This window comes from Vicugna pacos, chromosome 6 (assembly GCF_048564905.1).
Source record: "Vicugna pacos chromosome 6, VicPac4, whole genome shotgun sequence".
NCBI classification, from domain to species: Eukaryota; Metazoa; Chordata; class Mammalia; order Artiodactyla; family Camelidae; genus Vicugna; species Vicugna pacos.
In genome coordinates, this window is record NC_132992.1 from 61,469,607 (window position 1) to 61,487,141 (window position 17,535).

Below are 17,535 nucleotides of genomic sequence, written 5' to 3' on the forward strand. Positions count from 1 at the left end.
TCAGTCCTCCTACTTTGTTCTTCTTCAGTACTGTGGTTTGCTATTCTGATCTTTTGCCTTTTCATATAAATTTTAGAATCAGTTTGTTGGTATTACAAAGAAACTTGCTGGGGACTTGGATAGCACTGGGTCTATAGATCAATTGGGGGAAGAACTGACATCTTAACAATACTGAGTTTTCCTAACCATGAACATGAACTCTCTCTCTATTTAGACCTTCATCAGTGTCTTTCATTAGAGTTTTATAGCTTTCCTCACACAAGTCTTGTACATATTAAGTTAGATTTGTTCTTAAGTATTTAATTTTTTTGGAGCTAATGTAAATGATATTGCGTTTTCCCCCTAGTTTTATTAAGATATAGTTGACTTATGGAGTAAGTTTAAGGTTTACAATGTGATAATTCGATACATGTGTATATTGCAAAATGCTTACAACAATAAGCTTAGCTAGCATCCTTTACCTCACATCATTACCATTTTGTTGTTCTTGTTATGGTGAGAACATTAAAGCTCTACTCTCATAGCTATGTTTAAGTATGCAGTACAGTATCATTAACTATACCTAATAGTGCTGTGTGATTTTAATTCAAATTCCAATTGCTCATTTCTTTATTTAGGAAAGCAGTTGACTCATGTATTAACCTTATTTCCCACAATCTTGCTATCATTGCTTATTCATTCCAGGAGTTTTTCTGTTTGTGTTGTTTTTGTTTTATTGATTCTTTAGAATTCTATTTATTGCCCTTATCCTTTATTTCTTTTTTGTCTTCTTTTTCTGCCTTCTTTGGTTTTAAAAAGAAGATTTCCATACGTTTAATTCTATATGATTACATATTCTCTCCTCTCTTAGCATATCAATTATACTTTAAAAAATTTAGAGGTTGCCCTAGAGATTGTAGTATAGTTTTATGACTAATTCAATTCCACTTTCAAATAACATTATACAGCTTCACCAATAGTGCAAATACCTTATAATACAGTTTTCCCAATTCTTCTCTCCTATCCCTTTTAACATTGCTGTCATTCACTTCATTTATCCATAAGGTATAATTATCAAACATACTTTTACTGTTTTTTTTTCTGAACAAAGTGTTATTTGCTAGTTCTACTAAGAATAAGAGAAAAATTAAAAAATTTATTTTACCTTCTTTTATTCATTCTATCACAGTCTTCCAGTTTTTATGTAGATTTGATTTTCTATCCCATATTATTTTCCTTCTCCCTGAAAGACTTCCTTTAACATTCTTTGTAAGGCAGATCTACTGACAACAAATTTCCTCAATTTTATTTCTTCTTCGCTTTTGTAGGATAATTTCATTGGGTACAGAATTCTAGGTTGGTGTGTTTTTTCTTTCAACACTTTAAATATTTCACTCCACTCTCTTCTTCCTTGCATGGTCTCTGAAGAGAAATCCAATGTGATTCTTTTCCTTCCTCCTCTATAGGTAATCAAGATTTTTCTCTTTGCCTTTGATTTTCTGCATATGTGTGTATATGTATGTGCGCATATATATATACACATACACACACACATACTTTGGGGTATTTTTCCTATTTGGTATTCTCTAAGCTTCCCAGATCTACGATTTGGTGTCTGTCATTAATTTTGGAAAATGCTCAGCCATTATTTCTTCAAATATTCCTCTGTTCCTCTCTCTTCTCTTTCTGGTGTTCCCATTGCAGTTAAGTTATAGCTTTTGTAATTGTTCCACAGTCCTTCGATATTCTGCTCCATCTTTTTCACTAATTTATTTTCTTTGCATTTCAGTTTTAGAAGTTTGTATTGACATATCTTCAAGATCACTCATTCTTTCCTCAGCTATGTCCAGTCTACTGATGAACCCATCAAAAGCATTCTTCATTTCTGTTACATTGTTTTCCATTTCTAGCATTTTTGATTCTTCCTTAGAGTTCCCATATCTCTTCTTACTTTACTTCTCTGTTCTTTCATGTAGTTCTTTTTCCATTAGAGCCCTTAGCATATTAATCATAATTATTTTAAATTCCTGGTCTGATAATTGCAAAATCTCTGCCATATCTGAGTCTGGTTTTTATGTTTGGTTTATCTCTTTGGATTGTGCTTTTTGCCTGTTAGCAAATGACTTATAATTTTTGGTTGAAAACCAGACATGGTACATCAGATAAAAGGAACTTAGGTAGACAGGCTTTTACTATGAAGCTTTATGTTTGTCTGGCGAGGAGACAGGCTATATTATTGTTTGCTGTAGCTATGGTGTCTGAAGCTAAATTTTTCTCTAGTGTCCTTGTTTCTCTTGTCTTTGGTTATCCTTGGAGACTCTTTAAATAGGGTCTGAGGCTTGCAGTTCTTTAAGCTGTAATCCCGCTATTACCCAGGATTTTAGTTATAATCACTGGCCAGAGAGCATTTCTTACAAGTGGGTTGTATGGTAAGGTGTGGGAGGAAGGAAAGCATTCTATAGTCTTATGATTAGATCTCAGCCTTTTTGTGAACCTGAGTTGAGTATTTCCCTTCTCTTATGTGGAAGGCTAGAGGGGGCTGGAGCTGGGTGTTTCCCTGCCCTAAGTTTGGTTAGGCTCTGGTAAAATAGTTTTCCTCGAGGGCAGATCTTGTTAAGAAGAACAGAGTGCTCTGAAAGTATTTCAAAGGGGTTATTTTTTCCCTACCCATGCAAAAAGCAAGAGATTTTCTCAGATCTTCACTCTGAAAATCTGTTAGGTCTCCTGGAGGTGTAACTCAAGGAAGCTGTGGGGCCCCCTAAGGCTGAGCCACACAGAGTCTCTGGTAGCTCCTCATTTGCAGTTTAAAGTGTTCCTACTGATATTGGCTCCAACTCTGATGTTGGCTTCAGCTTCTGGCTTCTGCTCCTGGTAAACTGTGATCCTCTGGTAAGCTGTGATTCTCTGTATTTGTCTATCTGTCTCTTCAGGTTTCAGGGCAGCAGTTTTCCCTGTGACCTCAATTTCCTGATGGAGCTAAGAGTTGTTAGTTTTCAACTTGTTAAGCTTTATTTTCTTATTGTGAGGATGGGTGTTTCCAAGCTGTTTACATGATGGACCAGAAACTGAAAATCCTTTGGCATTCCTTTGTAAATGTATGCTGAAAATGTCTATCATAATTGAAAAGGGCTAGAGTCAAATTTCAGTCTAGTCTTATTCTCTAAAAATTCAGGAAAATTTACTTATTTATTTTCTGTTTTGATCCTTGAAAGAAAAAAAAAAGATTTTTAATGCCTATTATCTGCTAAGCACTTTCCTTCCAAATGATATGCTTTTTTGTTGTTCTTAGAATATAATAGATCAAAGGGATGGGGACAGGGGAAGAACTAAGGCTAAAAATAAGCCAAGAATCACTTATTGATCACTCGGTCTTCTGACATACTTTGATACATTCTAAATTATCGGAATCTGATGTGTTTCACACTTTAAAAGGCTCAATGCTCTATGTAGTAGTAATCTAGATTGCAAGTTTTACCTTCCCTCCTGCTGAGTCACTGACTCACTTCCTACTATAAATGTGGGTTAGGAATCAATTCAGTCATTTGCAAGTAATTGTTCAGTCTACTCAGAAGGTTCTGCAAAGTGATTTGGAAGGAAATTTGGACACTTATATAGACTAGAAAGTAATTCAAAAGATTGTTCACTAAGGTTTATTCACATTATAATAACCTAAATGTATTTATTAATATGTTTGTAAAGAGGATAATTTAAAGTTTCATCCCATAGAAAATTTCACTTTTTATAATTGTTACTTAACGGAATTGATTGATTTAGGGGATACTATTTGGTGCCTCTGAAATTATGCAAAAACAGGTTGGTTCAATATTACTGCTTTCCATGTTCATATGTGTATGTATACACTTATATACATATATATGTATACAAACACACATAAAATACCATATTTCATACATTTTTAGAAAGGAAATTTGAACTTTGGGCAAATGTAATAAGTGTTCAAAAGTATCTTTTGCTGATTGGATTATCGTTCTACTTTAACCTTTAAAAATGCTCAAAACATTTTTTAAAAATGACTAGATTTGTCATTACAAAAGGTTCGCTTTTTTGTTGTAATAAATATTACATACTTCAGTTATAATCACTGTGCCATAGAGAATTTCTTACAAGTATAATGAGAGAGGAAATGATTGAAGATCTCTGCAATCATGTTCATATACAAGGGTGGGAACACCCTGTACAGTTCCACAGTTGAAAACAGATAATATATGTGAATTTATATTAACATAACTGACATTCTTTGATAGTTAAAACTCGCTGAAATGTGGCAGAAATTCAAGTAATTATCACTCGCAAAGGCACAAATTTGGGGGTAATAATGATAAAAGTAATGAAAACAAGACCACCAATAATACTAGTGGCTAACATTTATTGATAGTTTACTATCTGCCAGCTATTATTCTAAGTGTTTTACATGTACTTTCTCATTTAATCATAGCCTGATTGTGTGGCATGGACACAAATGACTAAACTGAGGCACAGAGAAGTTAAATGACTTGCTAGTTAGTGTCAGAGCCTGTACTCAAGCTCACTCTTGACTCTGACACCAGTGTTCTTAACACTGAGTTTTCAGGATGTTAATTTAGAAGGTTTTTAACTTAGAGAGCTGTTCTTTCTACAATTAAAAAAGAAAACATGAGTAATTATTTTTGGTCCTTCCCTCTTTTCAGGCATTTCCCATGTTATTTTCCAAGAAGACATATAATTCAGCACTGTAGATATGAAAAAAAAAGTAGCATTAAGATCAATCTTTAATCATATCTTTATGGATCCAGTTAAAAAGAGCTGCTATGTGAATTCATTTTTGTCTTATCAGAGTTTAATGCTATGTTATGTAGGCCACTGTTTTTATATGCCAACATAATTGAAATCTACTGCAGATATCCATATTAATTTATAACCCAAAGCTAGACTGTAACAACATAACTAATAAGGCAAAGGTGAGAAGTAAAATAATCTCCAAGACAAGATACATGTGCAATGCTCCTTTTTCGAGCTAGAAATACATTTCTTTTTCATTTAAAAGACTGCCAGGCTTTTAATGTATGCTTCCAAAGACAAAAAGTGATTAGGTCTTATCCAGGAGCCTGCAAAGTTCTGTTGGCAAACAGGCAATACTGGCTGCCACCATATCGAGTTAATTCCAGCTCAGGTCCCCTGCTAAGATCCAGTGTGGGTGGTTTGGAGTCTCGGTCCTCTTTCCTGTCTACGAAGTGAACTCAATTCAAGGTAGTAAGTCTCAAACTACGTGTCATCTTCTTTTTCTGAATCCAAGATTATTTTCCACTTTAAAAGCAACAATGGAATATAATAAAAGTCTACCCTAAAACCGTTTTCCTACTCTTTTCCTGAAATTCAGGTTTATGCCTTTATTAAAGTCACTTATACCTACTTGTAATGCTTAACGTAATTTCAGATTGTTAAGATTTTCTGGTACCTTAACTACTTCCTTTGTGAGGTTTACAGCAAGAGGAGTTTGTTTTATATTTTTATTGGTGCTTACTCGGTAATCAAATTTCATCAGATTAAAACTTAGTGGACCATCAGAGTACCCTCGTGTTCTATGGCAAAGGGTGCGGTTGGTGACGTAGCCCGTGGTTGGGTAACCTGGCAAGAAAGACCCCACTGTAGCACATCTTAGCAAAGGGTTTGCTGCCACGACGCGAAAAGTCTGCTTTTTCAAAAACTGGGACTCGGCAGAGCCGGCGGCAACCTGCACATCACAGCTGCCGAGGAAAAAGAAAGCGGGAGACTTGCTGCACCGAGAGCAGGAAGAGTGATGCAGGCTTGGGACCCAAAAACCGAAATCCCTTCTCAGCAGCGCCTCCCAAAGCCAGTCACTGCTTTCCTCGGAGAAAGCGCAGAGTCCCCAGATCCAGCCTGGCCGCACCCCATCTCCTTTCTCTTTCCTCCGCAGCCGCACACAGACGAGCACGTGAGCGCGGCAGCGCGTCCCAGCTGTGCCTCAGCTGACCGCCTCCTGATTGGCTGAGACAGACGTGGGCTGGGGTGGGGACTGGCCGCCTGCGTCGTCCACCATTGGCTCTCAGGGAACCCGCCTCCCCCTCAGGTGAGGCGGGATTGCGTGAGCGCGCGCCGGACTCCGAGGGCGGGCGCGCCCCCGACACTCCCCCCCCCGGACGCGCGCCCCCGGGCGCGCCTCCGCCCTTGCCCGCCCCCTGTCGCTGCCTCAGCTCCTCAGTGCACAGAGCCGCCTCGTCTGAGGGGACGCGAGGATCGCCCTCGCCGCCGCTTCGGCCAGTGCCTCAGGCCAGGCCCTGACAAGCTGCCCCAGGGGAGGCTCTTCGGAGCCAGACCTGGACCCTTGCGACTGCCTCCTGCTCTCCTGCCTCTGGTCTCACGAGGGGTTTCCCGCCTCGCACCCCCCGCCTCTGGACGTGCCTTTCCTTCCCTCCCCGCGTGTGGAGGGAGCCAGCGCTTAGGCCGGAGCGAGTCTGGGGGCTGCCGGCCGTGAAGGCATCGCGGGGACCGATTCGCCATGGAGGGCGCCGGCGGCGCGAACGACAAGAAAAAGTAAGCCTACTCCCCTCGCCGGCCGCGTTCTCCGCCCGCCCCCCGCCCGGGGCCCAAGGGCCGGCCTCCGCGTTCCGGGGGGCCGCCTTTTTGTTTCTGCCTCTCCTCCCCTCCCTCCCTCTCCCCCAGCCTCGCCGGCCGGGCTCCCCCACTGTCCACGTCGCCATCTTGTCGTGGGGGGTGGGAGACGCGTCGAAAGTGCTTTCAGGGGCCGCGGGCCGGGGGCTGGGCCCTGCTCGCCTCCCCTCCCGGCCGCCTGGGCCTCTCACCGCCCTCCCTCCCCGCCTCAAACCCCCAGCTGGCCCCGAACCCCGCTCGGGGTGGACTTCCCCGAGCCTGAAAACCCCGGGAAGAGAAATGAGCCGCGGCGCGGTCGCCGCCGCTTGCACCGGAGCTTCCGCTCCTTCCCGCCCCCATCCTCTCCGGTTCCATTGAAAACTCGGCCCCGGGGCGGACCGTGTCCGCAGGTTCTGGCTTCCCTGTGGGCTCGGGGCCCTGGGTTTGCGATCCAGGGGCTCGCGTGGTCGAATGCGACCTGGCCCCGCGGTTGTCCAACCGCGGCGGGTGTCTCTGCCTTTGTGCGTTAGGGATTTGCCGCGATGGCCTGAGATGCTAACTTTTTAGTCTGCACGTGCAGATTTGGTTCGGTTTTGTTTTAATCACCTGGAAAAAACTTGTCTCTCGACTGAGAGTCAGAGTAACGGGAATTTAGAGAAATAGCAACATTTTAATTAGGACATCAGAATTGGATGCTTGGTTTTTTATCACCTGTCAAGAGAGTCCAGACGTTATAAGTGAATTATATGCTTCATTCATTCTTGGAAATATCGTAGTGAAAACGTAGCGGCGGGCTAAATTCAGGCAAAGACTTTTCATGAGCTTAAAAAAAAAGTATGTGATCAGAACAAATGAAATCCAGCACTAAAACGCTGCAAAAACTTTAGACCTGTCTCATTTCTCTGAAATTGAAGTATATGAAAAATATATCCAAAATAAATAATCATTCTGTTAGGACGTAATGCAAGTTTTTAAAGCACCTTGAAGTTTGAGTCTAAGTGTTATATTATAGGATTAAGAATTGTAGGTCCAACCAGTGGAATTAAGAATGATTCTCCCCACCCCAATCTGGTCCACTTTGGTATTTTAACCTTTGAGGAAATTATTTTAAGGAATTGAAGATTTATGGTAAGAGTTGTGGTTAGTAGACTGGCTTTACTGTTAAGTCCTTCCACTCTTCTGAAAGGGATTAACTGCCCTAATCAGTATCAGCAGAAGATAAACTTGTTTATGTTCTTGCTGTTTTGTGGATTCCTTTTTTGGTCTTTATCAAATAGAATGATAAATTCTCAATTTGTATACACCAGAGAAAGCACGTATAAAATTCAAAAAGTGAATAAACAGGTCTAGACTTAATTCCGAGAGTTGCTTGGAGTTAACTACAATTAATTTTTACAGTAGTGATTACAAGGCTTGTGATGAAATGATAAGATTGCTATATTGTAAACCTAAGGCAGATCACCTCTGTATCGCCAATTTTCTGCCTTTATATGCTGAATCATACTTAATATTGTGCATGAAGTTATTCACCAATCACTCCCTTTTTTAATGCAATATTGTACTCATTTCTCCTTTGCAATTCATCAGTTGAGAATATCATAAGCAGCTTTAATATGAATGAATTAATTAGCTACTTTGCTTCACCCCCAAGTCTAAACTAGTTCTTAGATTTTCCTCTGTCCTTTTTGTTATTTTCAAATTTTTCTCATTTAAAAATTTAGCAAGCTTGGATTGGGTTTAATCATATTTCTTAACGCAGAGTTTCTTATACCTGAAAAGTTGAGTTAAACACGTAATAAATGGTGGCTACTCAACAATTCTTAGACGCTGTTTGTTAAAGATGTCTTTTTTATCCCTTTTTAACTAATAATTTTAAAACTTTTTGAAAAGATAACTGAGAGATTGAAGGGTAGAGATTTTTCTTACAGTTTTTCCATTTTAAATAAGCCTGTAGAGTGCAGATGGGGGAGACAAATTTGTCTTTTTTAAAGGGGGGCTGGGAAACTCAAAAGCTGAAGGAGTGGAAGAAATCAGAACAGAGGTTGGGTATGGTTAAAATAGATTTAGCATAGAGAGTTTCGTGTTGATTCCTTCGCAGTAGGGATTGGACTTAATTAATAGCACATTAATACTGATTTTTAGATTTCAAAGGAATGTCAAGAGGTTCATTGTTCCCTTTCAGGTTTCAGGCCAGACTCCGTCAAAGTTTTCCAAAACAAAGAGTTATTAGATCTTTAAAGTAAAATCTCTGAAAATGGACATTCCTTTATCTTCCTTCTTTAACTTTGGTTGTTAAGAATCAAGAAGCTCTCATTCACTAGTAAACTTTTTTCTTGTTACAATTTTACTCTGATTTTTCCTTCTTTGAAGAGAAGCCTGGTGGTTAAGAGCATAGGATTTGGACCTGACACCTCTGAGTCCAGCCTTTTCACTTGTTAGCTTTGTGAGCCTGGGCAAGTTACTGAATGCTTCTGAGCCTATTTCCTCCTTTTGAAACCATAATAATAGCAACCATTTTAATGGTTATTGTGAAGATTAAATAAGATAATGCCTGGTGGCTGGTTTAGGAGTCTTGGTAACACTGTATACTTGAAAATAGGCATTACCTGTTAAAGTTTTAATTTAAACTTTCGCAACTCTTAAAAACTTTTTTTCATGTCCTTTCAAATATTTCTTTTTCTTAGTTCCTCTTCTCCCCACTTTAATGCATCTTTTCTGTATCTCCTAAGAGTGAGAAGACTATCAGTGGATCCAGAACTTTAAAGGGGGTTCTTTCCAGTTGAAACAGTACATCCCTGGGTTATGTTGGCATCTAGCATCAGTTATCCTTGACCATTTGATCTGCTCTTTCCTAGACCCCCTTTTTCACACTTTCTTACCCCTTGTTTCCTCCCCAAATTGGCTACTAAATATTTACTCTGGACTTTCAGAGAGTCACAGACACATATACTAGTCAGTTCGTTTTAGCAGGGTGTGTGCAAGGCACTGCAGTCTTAGGGATGGCAGTAACTTAAAACCTTTTTTGTCTTGATACCACAGTTTAAAGTAGACAGTTTTATAAATGTTAATATTTGGTAAACATGATGGATTGATAAAATACTTCCAGTAGAGCATATGAACCTATATGGTAGAAAAACTGTTTTTCACTTAAGAATTTCTCCATAGGTACGATCATTGGCTTTCATCTCAAGGCAAGGCCTCAAGCCTGTATTGTTAGTCTGATTTTTGTGGCTCAATTTGTATAAAATTTATATTAGTGCACTCTTCCACATGTATGTATTTACTGAAGTATCACGTAGTTTTAGATTAAGTCTGTAGTTCATTCCTTTGGTCCACTGCAAAGCATTTTGTGCAATTTAGATAACATCAGTCTTTCTACCTGTTGACTTCCATTGTCTTCGCAGCTCTATAGGTGTTTGGGCTCAAGATTAAGATTTTGTGGTTATAGTCTATTGTACGTTAAGAATGGTGTGTAGGAGACTGAAGGGGATTAGTCTCTTGACTGATTTTTTTTTTTTTTGGAAGAACTTGTGATAGTTTACTGTGTTTGGTGGTGAAATAAAAATTTTATGCCACGGATATTAAAGATTTGGGTTAGATTACTGTGCTTGTTTATAGACATGTCCTCTTAAAATATAATTTTTAAAAACTTAGATACTTAAAATACTATATTCTTTTCTTATCTAAGATTAACATAGGTCTGTTTCTCAAGTAGGAGAAAATAATCTGACTTAAATGTGTTGTTGGCTTAGTTGTCTATTAAGAAATTGATTTTAATTAATAAGAAGAACATTCTTCTTTTTTTCTTCTGGTTTAATATTTTTTAACACTGGGACTAATCCAGTTGGTGGATTTTACCCAGCCTTCTGCTACTTGTGGTGTATATGTTGTGTATGTTTTCTGCTTAACTAGAGGGTTAGAAAAAGTATTTGAAACTAAGATAAGCCAATCTTCTTGTTGCTCAGTATTTTTGGTAAAAGTATGGCCGTAATTTTTAAATTTACTATAGGCCTTGGAATTTTAAAAATAATTGTTATCCCTGTTTTCTTGGAGCATTAATAATCAACTGTTTTGCATGTGCATTGAATTTTATATTAAATTTGTCTTTTCTGCAATAAAGAGTAATAAACCCATATCTGTGCCAGACATGACACAGATGTGCCAGACACTTTCATAAAATATAACATATAAAATCTAAATCTATAAAAACAAAGTTTAAGTGATTACCTCATGACTTTTTCCCCCTATAGCTTTTGAAGTGATTGTGGGGTTTTTTTAATTGTGGTTTTAAAAAACACATGACATAAAATTTCCTGTCTTAACTATTTCTGCATGTACAATTCAGTAGTGTTAAGTATTCACATTGTTGTGTAACCAGTCTTCAGAACTTTTTCACCTTGTAAAACTGAAACTCTGTAACTAATAAATAATTACTCCCAATTTCCCCCTCTTCCTACCTCCTGGCAACCATCATTCTACTCTGTTTCTATGAATTTGACTACTAAATATCTCATATAAATAGAAACATACAGTTTTTGTCTTTTTGTGACTTGTTTTTTTCACTTAGTGTAGTATTTTGAAGATTCATCCATGTTGTATAGCATGTGTGAAAATTTCTTTCCTTTTTAAGGCTGAATAATGTATACCACATTTTATCCATTCACCTTTCAATGGACACTTAGGTTGTATTCAGGAAAATAATAAATAAACAGTCTATAATAGAAATAGAAGAGGGTTTTATTTGAGCCAAACGGAGGACTATAACCTGGAAGACAGCCTCCCAGATTACTCTGAGAAACTGCTCCGGAGAAGTATGGTTTTCACCATCGTTTTGTCTTGTCAGAACAAAGAACATCAGACAAATGAGGGATCATTCCATCAGGGTTTCAGAAAAACAGATCAGCACGTACACAGTGAGTTCAGTATGGCCTTGGCACCTGGGAAGGGAGTCTTATCATCCAAGGAGTACCAGCAGTGGCGTCCCAGAAAGGGAGGCATTTAATCTTTATTTTTAACATGGACGTTCTTTGCTTCTGGGCAGTGTGTCCTTTTCTTTAATAATTAAAGCAGACATACAAAGTATGTTTGGTTGGCTACAAACAAGCTATTCTACTTAGCATAAAATTCAAGTTAACTCATATATAAGTCAGAATGACGTCCCTGTACTTTGATATGTGAAATTTTCTTTTATCACTTGCTTCCACTTGTTGACTATTGTGAATGGTGATGCTATGAGTATGAGTGTGCAAATACCTCTTCGAGATCTTGCTTTCAGTTATTTTGGACATATCTCCAGAAGTGAATTGCTGGATCATATGTAACTCTTATTTTTAATTTTTTAAGGAACAACCCATACTGTTTTCCATAGTGGCTGCACCATTTTAAATTTCCATCAGCAGTGCACAGGGGTTCCTATTTCTCCACATCCTTCCCAACACTTGTTATTTTGTGTTTTTATGATGGTAGCCATCATAATATGTTGAAAGGATTGTATTTTTAAGGGTTTCTTTGTGATAATTAAACAACTTAAAACTAACAACAGAGAACAGTTGCCGCTGGAAACTTTATCAGAAGTGAAGTTAAGCACCTACAAAATGAGACTTAAGTTTTTCTAGTGACCTAGAAAAATTTGATGTGCCAGTACTTTTTCAGAAAAATATTTATTGTTAAAATGGTCTCTACCAGTTTTATTGTTGATAAAGTCCAATTTCATTAGTAACTTTGTTTTATAGACCTTAAAACAATAATTGAAATTTTTATAAGAAAACTGTCCCCAAGATGTTACCTTTTAGTTGTTCTGGTGATCTCAGCTGTTATTTTTAAGTATTTCTTTATTTAAAATTGTGCTTGGTTATAGTATTAAAGATTATTTCAAAACGTGATTTTCAAAATTCATTGTTTTGTAAATGGGACAAAAATCGAATAATGGAACATAACTTACTATAATTCTTCACCCACTTTTTTTGAAAGTCACAATATAAAGTGTCTACTAGTTGATACTGCATTTTTCACTCATTAATTACTGTTCCTCTGTGCTTGTCCACTTTTCCTAATAGTTTGTGAGAATTTGTTTTTCCAACTGAATAGTACTATGGTAAAAACAAACAGAAGGTTTAAAGGCAGAACATTTAAGTCTTTGAGTTGGAATATATTTCTGTTCTTATAGATCTTTTCTTGTGAATTCTGATGCTAAGCAAATTTCTTTAAAGTTACTCCTTCCCCTTTTCAGTTATAAAATTGAAACATTTTCAATGGACAAGGTCACAAGTAGACTGAATTTGAAACTTGTGATGTAAAAGAGAATACTGGCACACAGTGACCTCTTAGTAAGTATTTGAATGAATAAATGAAACAATGAAAGAAAAACTGAATGAACAAAGAAAGCAGAGAAAGATTGGAAGAGTTTTAAAAGGATTTTTGGAAGTCATTATTGCTCTTCTGTGTTCACTTTTCATGTGAAATTTTCTTATGGTTGGGAATCTCTTGTGCTATTTTTTTTTAGTACCTTTGAATCTTGAATTTTAATTTTTTGTTATTTAAAAATATTTATAGTATCTATTAGAACCAGGCTAGAAAACACATTTTGTTAATAAATATAGCTACGTAACATGTACTGGCCTTGAAAGTAACACAGTACCCTATTTTAAGGCACGTTAAAAGTTAGTACCTGCCAATTCTATATATTCAGAACACCAAGTGAAAAGTTTATTAAAAGAGGCATATGTGTTTGGCTGTGGAAAATCAGCTAGGTAAATGTGGAAAGTATCTCTACTCTTGTTTCATCTTTAGCAAACATTATTTAAGTTTATTCTGAACTTCCAGCAAGTTTACACAAGTTTATACTCTCTAGCAGTATTTGAGAGTGCCCTTTTCTGTACTTTATCATCATTAGTTTATTTTTTAATATGATACTGGCAGTTTATAAGTATATTAGAATTCTTTTTATTGCAAGTGGTGAAACACAAGTCAAAGTAGTTTGGGGTGGTGAGATAGGAGGCTGTTACTGGCTCACTCAGTCTAGCTTTGGTTTAAGAGATGGAGTCTCAAATGATGTCCTTAAAGTATAAGCCTAGGCTTTCTTTTGATTATTACTTGGTTTATATTTTGCTCAAGTTTGCATGTTTGCCTCATTCTGCCACTGACAGGCTATTTATATGGTATGAAATATAGCCACTGTATATATAGTAAGCACCGTGTGTAGATGTTTAGATTTGCAGCTGCAGGCCAGACTGTCAACGAAAGAACGAAAATTTCCTTGGAATTTCCTCTGACCTGAGACATTAAGAAGGATAGGTCAGTTAAAACAATGAGATATACAAATTTCACCCATCAGCTTAGCAAAAACTAAAAAGCTAATAAACATTTATAACATATATTACTGCAGAACGTATAGAGAAATAGATACTCCTATTCTTGGATTGGCAGAGACAAAAATGGGTACAGGCCTTTTTGGAAAAGATAATTTAAATGCCACATCCTTTAGATTATGAAATTTTACTTTAAAACGTCTATCTTATAGAAATACTAACACAAGAAGTGCAGAACAACAGCTTTTACCTTCAAGACCAGAAGAAGTTTTTAAAGCAACAAATAATAGAGCTGAGAGGGTTTTTTTTAAAGATTTATACATTAACTTTATTATAAATAAGTCTGCTCATCTTTTACCATTTTAAATAATTATGATCTAACTTCAGTTCTTAAAGTCACATATATTTACAATCAGGAATGCCAACAGGTTTTTCTTATGAAATTAGTAGACAACATAGATAGATGAATGAACATGTATGCAGTTATTTTGTGTTTTTATTAATCTGAAGAATAATAGGCATTCTCTGTAAAATGGCTATTGCTTATTCATGAACTTTGTACACAATAAGCTTAATGAGACAACGGCTCTAAATGTATTTCCTTTACAAAAGATATAAGATATAATTGTCAGTTTCTTGTCCAATACTGTATGTTAAGTAATAACATAGGACCACAAAGATTGAGCTATTTTGCTAATTTACTCAAACATTGGTTCTAAAACAGTCATGGAAATGGGTAATTTTTACTGTACTATTGACTGATATCTAATATGAGTAGCAGACCATGAAATAGCACCTAATGCAGATGTATCAGTAGCAGAACTTTACTTGATCTGTACTTAATAGAAACAACATAGATGGAGTTGATAATTTAGAGAAAAACAATACCCTTATTTGCATGCTAAAAATCTGCCTGTTCTGTTCTACAAAACTTGTATTGTGCCATCTAAGTAGTAAGTAAATAAATAGTAGAGGATTCATCTCTGTGGGACCTAGACCCCATGATCTACCAGAGGTAATTGTTGATCAATAGTACTGTAATTCTGCGGGGTATGACTTGATGAAAAAGTCTTCCTGTGAGTAGACAGGAGGCTGTGCAGTTAAGATGCTGAAACTGTTAAGAATTTTGGAAGTTTTAGCTTTAAGCTGAGAAATGTTTTAAGAGCTCCTGTAGTCCACATGTGAAGAACACCAGATAAATTTCTTCCATTAAATCTTTATTACAGGTCTCCTGATTGCTTTATGTCTAGATTGATTATGAATAGAAGACATACTGATTTTCATCACCTTCTTCATCTAATTTAGGTTTGTCAACTCTTGAAGTATCATATTACTTGTTTTATTGAGGCTTATTTTTTCCCCCCAATTCTGGCTCATGCTCAGATTCATATTCTCACAGTCTTCACTAGCTTAAATACATTGTCCTTAAATGTTTTATCCAAGCTCACATTTCTAGTGGGTTTATCTTAAAATTTAGTTGTCACATCTTAGACATCATTATCTTCAAAGTTCTGGACAATACAGGTATTTCTAAAGGTACGGAGATAATCCATCACCATGGTTAGCTTGATCAGATGCCCTTTAGAAGCATATAGCAGGTAATACAAGGATTTAAACTTTTCACCAAGTATTTCAGTTGGATAGTCATTTGTTGGTAGCTTAGTTTGGTTGAGTAATTAAAAGAGGGCTACTAAGTCTGATGAAAGTTGTGATAAAATTCTAATTACCTGGGCTAATGTGGCATTTGAACCAATATTTGAGTTTATCATGAGATCATTGATCATCATTATTTTATTGGTGATTTTACTTGAATCAGATGGGAGTCCGTTTCCCACTGCTATCGCTGCCTCTTACCTGCTAATTCAAGATGGAAAAGTGAGAGAATCAGTATCTGAGATACTAGGGCAAGTGGGAACACACTAGATCTCTAATTTTTAATAGCTCACCTTAAATCTCAAGCTTCCCAGCTTAAATTGATCCAGATGCTTGAATTGAAATTTTTCTATCAAAGTTCACTTACTAACAATAGCAAATGTTCACATTCCTTGTCAGAGGAGCACACAAACTTGAACAAGTGCTCGAACTATATCATCACTATTGTCACAACACTACTGCTAGATACTCACTTTTTTATATACAACATAGCAGAGGCATACTCTGAGAATGAAGAACCCTGCTTGTTTTTGAGAATGTTGCTTCTATGATTGAATCTTGCAGCTTTGCAGATCATTGGAGGGAGAAGAGATTTAAGGTAGAGACAGTTATGTGCTTAATTCACAGAATGTAAGGAGGATTAAGTGGAATAATGCTGGCGGGGTTCTTAGCATACTGCCAAGTGCTCAATAAATGGTAATGGCTATTTTCAACATTTAATAAATAATTGACTTAATAGGATTAAGTTGAGGCTCATAGGAGAGCAGATGAGTATTTGAGCATTCTCCATTAAGGTAAAACCTTGTAGAAGAGCAGAGTTGAGTGAAAAAACACCTGGGTTCAAATCCTGTCTGTTACAGCATGGCTATTTTTAAGCTACTGAACCCTAGTTTCCTCGTCTGTAAAATGGGGATATTTAACCTATTTTACAGGTTGTTATGAGAGAACTAGTACAAGATAGTGCTTGACATGTAGTAGGTTTTAGTAAACAATAGCCACTAAAGAAGAAGCTAAGGACAGAACCAGGTTAGCCTTGTTTATCTTCTGCTGGTAGAGAGGAATAGATATTGCTACACAGTAAAGCAGAGGAAGTTGGCTCTGCTGGGACAACTTACAAAAATCTTTCCAACTGACTTTATTCTTGGAAGAGTTCCCTAAAGTATACCATTGTATTGACACCCTTAGTAATCTTCCTTAACCTGCTCTCTTAAATTCTTAATATTGTGCCATGTCTTTTTTTTCTTCCATAACCCTGCATTTATTTGGTACCTTTTGTGCTAGTAATAGATAAGGTGCTGCTAAGGGAGTAAGCAGGCTAAACATGGTAGCTGATTATAGCTAAGAGAAATTCCTATAGCTTATAGTCAGTATTGCTCATATGGTAGGGTAGAGAGTGAGAAAGCTCTAAGTTGAGACTACTTTTGAATGACCATGAAAGTGCAGCCTTAGATATACAGGCTTAAAGATTTTAGCCAAAACAAAAACATCCTCTCCAATTTGACATGCCAGGGAGGAAACACTTGCTTTGGACAGGTATAAGACTTCATCTTGGACTTCTTAGGAGAGTTCCTTGTACCTGCAGTAATCCAAAAATTTGTATAACTGTCTTTTATAAAAACACATTTATGTAGTAGACAAATCGCTATGTAATTTTAATTACATGGCATTTTCTAATCTTTACACGGTAAGCAGAAAAATGTAAAATGAGTTATTCAAGCAAAGGCAAAAAATGTATAAATCTTCCATCTTTTTTCTCTCCTCCACCTCCTCCTTTTTTGTTAAATAGGATAAGTTCTGAACGTCGAAAAGAGAAATCTAGAGATGCAGCCAGATCTCGACGAAGTAAAGAGTCTGAAGTTTTTTATGAGCTTGCTCATCAGCTGCCACTTCCCCATAATGTGAGCTCGCATCTTGATAAGGCTTCTGTTATGAGGCTTACCATCAGCTATTTGCGTGTGAGGAAACTTCTGGATGCTGGTGAGTTGTT

General features: G+C 37.1%; 1 protein-coding gene across 1 annotated transcript in view; it reads left to right on the forward strand.

Moving 5' to 3' along the window:
- The first annotated feature begins 6,164 nt into the window (after positions 1–6,164).
- HIF1A (hypoxia inducible factor 1 subunit alpha) overlaps positions 6,165–17,535 on the forward strand; it is a 32,894-nt gene continuing 21,523 nt past the window's right edge. The window contains exons 1-2 of the mRNA XM_072963173.1: positions 6,165–6,531; positions 17,335–17,525. Coding sequence (XP_072819274.1) covers positions 6,497–6,531; positions 17,335–17,525 — 226 coding nt within the window. The 5' untranslated portion in view covers positions 6,165–6,496. The remainder of the gene's footprint in view (positions 6,532–17,334; positions 17,526–17,535) is intronic.